At 44.1% G+C, this 10,301-nt stretch overlaps 1 protein-coding gene and 1 pseudogene across 1 annotated transcript; both read left to right on the top strand.

Annotated features, from left to right (window-relative positions):
• Positions 1 to 1,048: 1,048 nt before the first annotated feature.
• LOC147799858 (adhesion G protein-coupled receptor G6-like) lies at positions 1,049 to 3,614 on the top strand (annotated as a pseudogene).
• Positions 3,615 to 7,862: 4,248 nt separating this feature from the next.
• On the top strand, positions 7,863 to 8,189 carry LOC147799857 (uncharacterized). The gene has a single exon (XM_087133877.1). It carries the CDS (start codon positions 7,863 to 7,865, stop codon positions 8,187 to 8,189), a length of 327 nt encoding a protein of 108 aa, XP_086990003.1.
• Positions 8,190 to 10,301: the final 2,112 nt, after the last annotated feature.

Raw genomic sequence — 10,301 nt, 5'->3', positions numbered from 1 at the left:
AGCCAGGTGCACCAGGTACTGAGCCACTCTGGCTCAAAGCTCTAACAGCTTAACAAGCCAGAACGATCCATAACAATCCAAGTAACAAGGATTCTCCACAAAAGGTAAGTGAAGGGAGAAAAAGGGTACAAAAAGTCAAATGAGATAAGAGTTCTTGCCGAAAAAGTGTGGATATGTAGGCCTATGTACTACCTAGAGTCAAAGACGGCACTGCCACATTCACCACTTTCCCATTAACAGAACGTTTACCGATGCATACTAATTTCTGTCATTGCTAAAATCTATTGTAGTGCCGTCCATGTGCAAAACTGACAAGTCACGCAAATCTGCAAATAGGATTTCCAACAGAGACACATTATTCACAGTACTAAGAAAACTCAAGAATATTCAACTAACAACATCTCGTATATCAATTTGTTGATAGATTTTCATACGTTAACACAGCTGATGAGCTTTGACAGGTGTCAGGTAATGAAATGGGTCACAGTTAGACTTAAGGGCCACTGAACAGGTGAAGTGCAATGCAACATGCAGTTGTCCAACTTTTTATCAAATGAAAGAGTGGAAAGAGGTTTCAAAGCATGATTGATGGGGAGAACAGAAGGGTTTTGTCTTCGGTGTGGTCACTGGAAAAGCTGCATATGGTAACATGTTAAAATAATGTAATGACATTGTGGGGAGGCCAAAAGGGGCAGACCCTCAGAAAAAAAAATAGCCACAAGGGTAACAAGAAGGGGGAAAGTGAAAGAAGGGGAAATGTGAACGAATCGAAAAAAGAAGACGAAAGGGGCTGGAAATCACCAATTGGAAAATCTCAAACTTGATCCCCTCTTAATGTTAACTTTCAGTTCCTAGTTGAAAAAAGCCCCCCCCCCCAACAAAATTCCTGGTGATGCCAATGTCTGCATGAGTATCAGTGACAGTTTTCAGAAAAAAATCAGTAGTTGGCATACCAGGTTGAGATTTGGCTTGGTTGACAGAACGTTGTATATAGATCCCAAGCCAACTGCCTGCAAGAAAAAAAACTATCATTTATGATGTATATGAGATGCATGCACAACACCTCAGGCATCAACGTAATGACGTGGTCATGAGACAGTACAAGGGGCAGTAGGTGACAAAAGGGGAAAGACAAATGCTTGTAAATTTCTTCTAAAAAATGCTTCAGAATTGAACCTAACCGTAGCTCTGGAAGCCCGTTTCGGACACGGCCTCGAGATTGCGAGATATCGAGATTGTATTGTATTTATTAACCACACCTCACAACATAAAAACGCCAGTTACAGGAATGGAATAATATCAAATAAATAGAATTGATATATAAATATATGTATAGAATATCAAATTAATAAAAAAACAAAATAAAACACTAAACTAAAAACTTGTTGCTAGATAGTTTAAACAGCAGAACGCACTGGCCAAATAACATGAAATGTTGTTGGAAAGGGCTGTCACCTGTAAAGAGATGACGAAACCACTCTCCCTCACAGAGTAAATGACAGACATCTAGATGAAATTGTGATGCCTGTAAAAGAGAACTGCTAAAAAAGATAAACAGTAATACTTGTGTGGATTTGTTAGAAAACAGTGTTAGCAAAAATAATCTTCACTCTGCCGCGGCTTCCATTCTTTTTAGGATCCACGCTGATAGTACTGACAATTATCTTGGCAGCAGCGACACATCACTTCATCAACGACCATTAGTAAGTTGATCCTTTAATATACAATAACATACATGTGTTACAGTGTCCTCTTTCTTGTTGTCTTATTTTGATTTGCATAAATTACAAGAACACATCGCAATAAAATAGGCCTACATCCATTTACATACTTTGAAATCATATTGAATGCCCTGTTTTTTTTCTTTATAATAGCTGTTTCCTGTATATCCTGTTGCTGTATATCGGACTCCTTACCCCCATTGGTCTCATATTCATCCATAACATCATTACCTTTGTCTTCGTCATGCGCAGTCTATTGAAGGTCAAAGAGGTATCACGCTCCCAGCAGATCTCCAAAGGCCTCCAAAATGCTCTGGAGATCTCTGTCCTCATGGGACTGACCTGGTGTTTTGGGTTCCTGGCCATCTACGAGGCGGCAGTCGCCTTTCCAACTCATCTTCTGTCTGGCCAACTCCTTCCAGGCAGGTGACAAATATTCAGTACTATTACATCTGATCTTTTTAGGAGTTGGAAAAGCTGTGCTTTCTCCTCAAAATCAACCTTGAAGTATACTTAATAGTCACTCAGTCCATATTGTTAACATGATGTCAGTGTGGGTATCGGGTCGGACTCTGTGTTAAGTGGCCCCATGTGTTTATACAAGGCATTATCTGGGCCATTTTGTTTTCAATGACAGCCTTTGGGACCTTTTCAGAGGTCTGTTTCGGCTGTTTCTGAAGTGTTATTTTGGTGCAGGGAGGTGTTGTGGCTTGGCCGACACGTGGCAAGACCCCCCCAAAAAAAATCGAATAGTCTGGAAAACAAAGTCCCTGCCTATTGACTATGGAGGACGAAAAGTGGACATCTGCTTTTCTGCTGTCAGAACGGTAGGGACACTGATACTGCCGTATAGGATTGGACCGCAGAAAGCATAGCTAAGTATTGGTTTCTATACGTTTTTACTCCCCCAGAACGGAAATGGTCGTAACCTACAGGTTCATGACCCCATTCACTGCCCGCTGAGGACAGAAAAGCAGATGGCCACTTTTCGGCCACCTATGTAAAATCTGCTTTTCCGTTATCACATAAAAACAGAAAATTTGAATTCACAGTTTTCGCCAAAACATTGAATCCACTTTCCTCCTTGTTTGACAGGTAGAACGCAGATGTTCACTTTTCGGCCGCCATCAAAACGAGGAAAAGTAAAACTACTTTTGTAGTAGCAGAAAAGCCGAAAGTAGAAAAATGCATTCTATAATAAAATGCCATTCTGCTTTTGAGGTAGCAGAAAAGTAGAAACGTCAAAAATTGCATGTTACATACACGTAAAACCTGCTTTTGTACTTTTCTGAAAGCAGAAAAGCAGATGGCCACTTTTTGTCTTCCATACCCTGACGGTTCTTCGATGTACTTTTTGCGGGTTTTACGAGCTGTACAGGCCTAGAGAACAATCACTGAAGTATTTTCATACAAAATGAAAATGCGTCGCAGGGATTTATTTTATTAAATTAAGGATGTAGTCAACTCCATCACTAAGCCCATCACAGGTCATCCTGTGTTTAGCAACGTGGAATTGCGCATGCTCGTTGTGCAGTTTGAACTGTGACTTGTGATGGACTCAGCAATGTTTTGTGGTAGCTCGCTACAGCATGGCCACTTGAAGGGTTGCAATCGTTTGCTTCGGTTGCAGGGTGTTTTTGTGTTCATCCTGTTTTGTGCTAGTCGTGAAGAAGTTCGTACGTCCCTGGCTCCGTACATGAGACGTATCTGCTGTGGTAGGGCATGCCATCTGCCCATGATGCACCCCGACAAGTCAACAGATGCTGAAATGGTTTCTACTACGGCGCATACTCAGCAGTCATCCGGGCCAAGTGCCAATTTGGATATGTCCATTACAACACCACAGTGAAAACCGTGCATTGAGCCACTGCAGGCAAGATGTTGAGATTCACAATCGGGGTCCTGTGTTATGCATATGTTTAGCATACTGTAACCTGTTTAAAATTGTTCTGAAGGTTCTCTTCATCCTCTTGCAGTTTGATCTCTGAGTTGTTTGTAGTTAGTTTTTCTAGAAATGGGGAGAGAAACAAACCCGCTATGCAGCGACAATGAAGCAGTTGCATAAGGCATATGGGGATCCTGCACGAATAGTCCAAGGCCTACTCAATCAGCTAGAGGCCCGTCCTGTCCTTGCGTACAATGATTGGTCTGGACTCCGTGACTTCTCAGATGAGCTGGCCACAACTGTAGAAGCAGCTGAAAAATTGGACTTTAGTGATGAGCTGAAGCACCACCGCTATGCCACTGAGCTTGTCAAAAAATTGCCTGAGAGGCTTCACTCAGAATTCCTGTCCAAAATGTGGAATCAAGGCCATGGTATGAGATAAACAGTACATGGTCTTACTCGATGGTTAAAGAAGAAGACTGGCCCAGCTGGTTTGATCCTCCTAGAAAAGGCGAACAAGTTAAAGTCCCCCAGGGAGTTTTCACAATAGCGGAGTCAGGGGCAAAAGACGTCTCCATCCAACCAACCGTATCCATCCAGATCTTACATGGCCAAAGCCAGTCCTCAGTCAGCAGCGACTGCATCAGCAGTCAGAAAGAAGAATGCTACTGAGACCAAAGCCCCTAGTGAAAGCAATGCATCTGCAATGACTCCAGAGAGGATTAGCTGTTTGTATTGCAAAGTCAGAGAATTGGGCCACTACCTCGAAACTTGTCAAAAATTTCAGGGCCTGACATGAGAACAGAAGTTGCAGTGGTTGAAGACAAACCAACGATGTAAAAATGTGCGAAGAAACATGAGAAGGAATGTGTGTATCCTAAAAAGTGTAAAAAATGCGAAGGTGACCACTGCACCAGCCTCCACGAACTTTCTGAACCCATAGATAAGGAAGCAGTAATGTGTTCAGGGGTAAGACCTAGCCCTAGAGTGGACTTCATGCGTGATGTTTTGATCAAAGTTGTGCCACTTACAGTGCATGGGCCTTCAGGTCGCATTGACACCTTTGGCGTGTTGGATGAATGTGCGGAGAGGACAATGGTCCTGCAGTCTGTTGTTGACAAGTTGAATATTCCTGGCCATGAAAAACAACTTTGCATCAGCACTGTGATGGGTTACACCAGCTGGAAGGGAAAATGTGTTGACTTCAAAGTCTCTGCTCGTGGAAACAGTGAAAGGTCGGTATACAGTGTGCTTTCAGCGCCCCAGATGTTCAGCCAGTTGATTACAGTGTGTCTGCAGAGGATCTACAAAACAAGTAGCCTCTCTGACGAGGGCTAGCATTGTTTTCGGCCCACAGGGTTCAACCGTCTGTGCTTATTGGTGGGGACCATGTCAAACTCACGCTTTCATCTGAAGTGCGCTGTGGTCCAAAGTGTAGTTCCCCCGTGGCAGTAAACACCTTGTTTGGCTGGACTGTCCTTGGTCACCAAGGTCTCCATATCCCTGGTAAAACTTTGGAGGGCCGAGGCATTCTGTTCACATCATGCGCTACACAGCAACCGGACCAGCAGCCAATTGATGGAGCAATTTATGACAGTTGATAAATTACCACAGGTAAATGAAAAGCAGGTAACCCGCTCGAGGATTGACAAGCTTGCCATGAACATGCTGGAAGAGAACACCAGGGAAGTTGAAGTTGATGGGGTGAAGTGGCTCGAAACTCCACTCTTGTGGAAGCCTAACCACAAGACACCTTCCAGTCTCCCACAAGCAGTATTGGCATTGGCCCGCTCAAACCAGAGGAAGATTGAGGGAAACTCAGAGTTGCAAGATTATTGTCGCACGTACATCCGGAAACTCCAAGACCAGAAACAGGTCAGGGTTCTTGGACCGCTTGATGACTTGTTGGCAGACCAACTACGAGGTTGGTATATTCCATGTCATGTTGTACACAGCAGTGGGAAAAACCGTCTCGTTTTCAATTGTTCATTTGAGTTTGGAGCCCAAAGCCTCAATCATGAACTAGTTGCCGGCACCACCTTGGGTCCATCTCTGTTGAATGTTCTCTTACGATTTCGTCAGGGTCGAGTGGCGGTTTCAGGCGATATATCCGCCATGTTTCATTAAGTTAGACTCCGACCGGAAGAGCGACGAATGTTTCGGTTCCTTTGGAAAGATGAACATCTTGACAAATGGGTTGTCATAGAGTGGTTGGTGCTTCCATTCGGGGCTGCATGTAGTCCGTGCTGTGCAACATTTGCCCTTCAGAAAGCTGCTGGGGACCGGGTAGACCAGTATCCACGAGTCCAGTCTACAATAGAGAAAGAGACCTACGTAGACAACCAGCTGACAAGTCGAAAAACTTAAGAAGAGGCTACCCAACTTGTCCAGAGCACACGCAAATGCTTAGAAGAAGTAGGATATGAGATGGTGAAGTATGCCAGTAGTCACCCCACAATACTTGAGAGTCTTCCCAATGAGGCTTGCTCAACTCGTCACGTACAATCGCTGTCACTGGATCCACAGGGGGGGGGGGCGATCCAGAGCCAGCTCTTGGGCTATGCTGGGACTGGAAGAGTGATGAGCTGTATCACCCAGCCAAGGTTCCAGAACACAATGTGCTGATTAAACGCAGAGCCCTCAGGGCCCTTGCAAGTCAATTTGAACCGTTGAAGAACATTGCACCCTTCACAGCTAGAGTCAAGTTGCTTGTTCATGATTTGTGGTAAGAAAAGCTGGATTGAGACCAGAGGGTAACTGATCCTGGTTTAACTCAGAGATGGGAAGAGTGGTTCACCGAGTTGGAGTATATCCCACAGATACGGTTGTCACGGTGTTATACCCCACCATCTGTTGAGACAACCACAGCGAGGAGGTTCTTACATGTCTTTTGTGATGCTTCAGAGAAGTTGTATGGGGCAGTTGCCTACTTACGTACGGTTTACAGCCTTGGAGAGATGCACACAAGCTTTGTGTTAGCCAAATGTCGGGTAGCGCCAAAGCGTCTGCTATCTATGCCACGTCTTGAGTTAATTGCGGCTCTCCTTGGTGCCAAACTCGCGCAAGTCGTCCTAAAGGCTCTTACAGTTGATATTGAGTATACTCTGATGTGGAGCGACTCCACCACTGTACTCAGTTGGGTTCAGTCAGAGTCATGCAGGTTCAAGGTTTTCGTTGGAACTCGTGTAGCTGAGATACAAACATTGTCTTAGGGTATGGAGTGGCGCTATGTTCGAAGTGAGGATAGCCCTGATGACGATGTCACCCGCGGCTTACCAGTTTCCAAATTAGGGAAAGGCTCCAGATGGGCTAATGGCCTAGGGTGGCTTCATGACCCTCAAGAGGAGTGGCAGAAGGACAGTGCATGTATCTTGGCACAAACTCGTGCCAACTCTATAGTTGAACAAAATGAAAGCAAGAGTGTCTTCTGTGGTCTCACAGTGCCTACCTCAGAGGTTGATGTTGACTTTACAGCCTTTTCAAGTTGGACAGAATTGGTCAGTGCAGTTGGAAGGCAGCTGTACCCAGATGATCAGTTGCTGGATGGTACTCTAACTCCAGAACAAACCCATGAGGTGGAGATTTTGTTGCTTTGGAAGGCACAGAGCAAGACCTTTAAAGGAAGTCAGTGCTCTTTCGTCCAATAGGGAGCTGTCTCAAAATAGTCGTCTTCTTGAGTTGGCACCGGAGCTGGACCCGGTTAACAAGCTGATTAGAGTTGGAAGGCTTCCTCAACAGACACTGCTTTGGTTGAGCCCCATCCAGTTGTTCTTGACCCACACCATCCTGTCACAAAAATCTTGATAAAGGATGCTGATGCCTATTTTTGTCATCAGGCTGGTACTGATCAAGTTTGCGGCACCGGTTTTAGATCTTGCGGTATGGTCAAGGGAGTCTTGCATGCTTGCCCAGAATGCCGTCGCTGGCGAGGGACGCCCAGGGTGCCCCGCATGGGAGATCTTCCAGAGTGCAAGCTGCGGCTGGAAAAACCACCCTTCTACTCTACATGAGTAGAATGTTTTGGACCCCTGACAGTTAAAATTGGGCGGCGACAGGAAAAACGATGGGGGCTACTCTTCAAATGCATGACTACCCGAGCGGTGCATCTCGATATTCTAGAGAGTCTGGATGCCGATCACTTCTTGATGGCCTACAGGCGCTTCGCCTCTTTCAGATGAGTTCCCTTTGAACTTCTTAGTGACTGTGGAACAAATTTCAAGGGGGCCAGGACAAAAATCGAGCGGACTTTAAAGGCAATGGAGCTGGATATCGTGCAGCGACTTGCCAAGTACAAGGTCAAATTCAAATTTGACCCCCTCAATGTGCCCCATTTTGGGGGTACTTGGGAGCGGGAAGTCAGATCAGCCAAAGGAGCTTTAAAGGCAGTACTTGGAGACAGGACCGTAACTGACGCAGTTCTTCGCACAGTGCTAGTGGAGGTTGAGGGTATCCTCAATTCAAAACCTCTGGGATACGCCTCCTCTGATATTGCTGACGTGGATCCAGTAACTCCAAACATGCTCCTTATGGGGCGACGGGATCCAGCACTTCCAATGGTGGTCTATGACAAGAGAGAGAGCTGAAGGGCCCCAGGAATTGGCGGCACAGTCAGGTACTAGCCGACCAGTTTTGGCGTCACTTTGTTAGGTCCTATCTTCCTAACCTGCAAACCCGCCAGAAATGGCAAAGGGAAGAGGAAAACCTGTCGGAGGGAGCTGTTGTGATGATAGCAGAGCCCCAGCTCCCAAGGTCTCGGTGGTCAGTGGGGACGCTTACACAAGTATTTCCTGGTGATGACCAGAGAGTGAGGGTAGTCAGTGTTCGAGTCAACGATCGAGAGTACAAACGCCCAGTGGCCCGGCTTGTGCGACTGGCAAAGTATGATGAGGGTGATACTCCTGGTTTGGCCAATCTGTTACTAACCCAAACTCTCATTCCCTTTAGACTCTGTGGCACAAGGAACTGCTTGCATGAGTAATAATTAAAAAGAAAAAAACTGTTCTCATTGCAACTGCGTTCTTCAACTTTTTATCGTTTAAACTGAAGTGTTACGTTTTTGCAATTGCCTTAACAGTTAGCAAATTTCTTGGTGAAATTTGGGGCGGCCATGTTGCAGCAGTGCCACAATTTCACGGCCGTCACGTGAGGGCATGCTTTGTCAAAAGGCCTCACTTAGCGCCTTGGTTTATACAATTTAACGGAATTCGGAACAGGGTTTCAAATCAACAATCATCATACATTCTAGGGGGTTCAGAAGTATTCAGTTGGCTCACATATATTCAAGGGAGGGACAGCAACTACATACCGGGAGGGTTTTTTCTTGAATTTCTTCATAAATGCATGTCCAAGTAATCAAGTCAGTGTACCAAGTTCTTACTGAGCATGCAATAAACCAGATTGCAAATTAAACTTGAAAAATAGTCTACCCCTCTTTTTTCATGGCTTCTAAGAAGGCCACGCAAGCACTGCACAACGGATAAGTTGGACTATGTTCAAATTCATCACAATATTTAATAGAACTTGGTCATTAGTTTCAAATTATCCGTTTTTGAATGTTAGGCCTACTTATAACATTTCAGTGTTATTTTGGACAAAAGTCTTTGGGGATAGGTTTTGCAATTGAATAAGGCTCCACATTATACAGTTTGATATCCAGTTTTACTATTCGGTAGTCATGTTAGAGGCCGCCAATGTTTGGTCAAGAATAATCAGAATACTTAAAGACGCCAGATAGTTTAACTGGGACCGATAAGTGACTGCTTGAATGTACAGTGATATGAAATATTACTCTCACTGTTGATCTCTAATCACATTTTTTTCTCCTAATTTCCTTTAATCCATGCTATGACATACGGCATTAGAGGACACGGGTTCATCTAATATTACTATTTTTATATCATGTCCTGGTAATCGAGCAGCCAGGATTTCCTTTAGTTTCGATTCTGATCGGACTTCAGTAATTTCCTGATCTTTCCCGGCATCTACTGCAGAATATAGGGTTGCTATTTTTTTTTTAATTTCATCTCACAAAATTTCAGGAAACCATAACCACTGTGGTTTATGTTGGGAAGGTGTCAACCTTGCACGCTTCATGCACTCAAATCGTTCCTGAGTTGTTGGACAAATGCTATTGTCAGCCTCGTTTATTTGTAGAATAAAATTATATTAGAATAAAATTATATTCTGTCGTTCCTCCATTGGGTAGATATCTGACAACTGTGAATTGTTTTAAAATATTGTCGTGAATCGTTTCCTGCAGAACATTTTTGTGTTTTTGTTCCTCTTGTCGGAAAAGTGTTTCATTAGGGTTTGCCAATCCCACACAGCTAGCCGTGTTGGCGTTGCAAGGTGGGAGTCAGTAATAAATGAAATAAAAAATATTTCGAGTAACTCACTGCTTTTCAGACTATTGTTAGTTTCTATTCTGACCGCAAAGAGTTGTACTTGGATCTTAATAATGCCTGCATATTCTGTCCCAATTGAAGAGCTTAGTTTTGATGTCTTTGTATTTAAGATCCAAGGCAAATGCTTTTCCTCAATATCACCATTGCATAATATTTCTCGCCCCAAACCTCTGATAGTTTATTGGTGCATATCTTCTCGGTCTCCGTAGGCACATTTTTTTGTTCCACATTCCATGGACATAAAGGTAGAATGATAAGTGTTTATTGTGCAACAAGCAACTTAATTTATTT

This window comes from Acanthaster planci, linkage group LG02, assembly GCF_054643075.1.
Source record: "Acanthaster planci isolate LZ-2023a linkage group LG02, COTS_SCS, whole genome shotgun sequence".
Classification (NCBI taxonomy): domain Eukaryota; kingdom Metazoa; phylum Echinodermata; class Asteroidea; order Valvatida; family Acanthasteridae; genus Acanthaster; species Acanthaster planci.
Note: the sequence above shows the minus strand (reverse complement) of the source record. Positions and strands in the feature narration are given on the sequence as shown.

What these genes read in the sequence shown, in the direction of transcription:
- LOC147799857 (XM_087133877.1), top strand. Translation starts at nt 7,863, where the DNA reads ATGGAGCTGGATATCGTGCAGCGACTTGCCAAGTACAAGGTCAAATTC.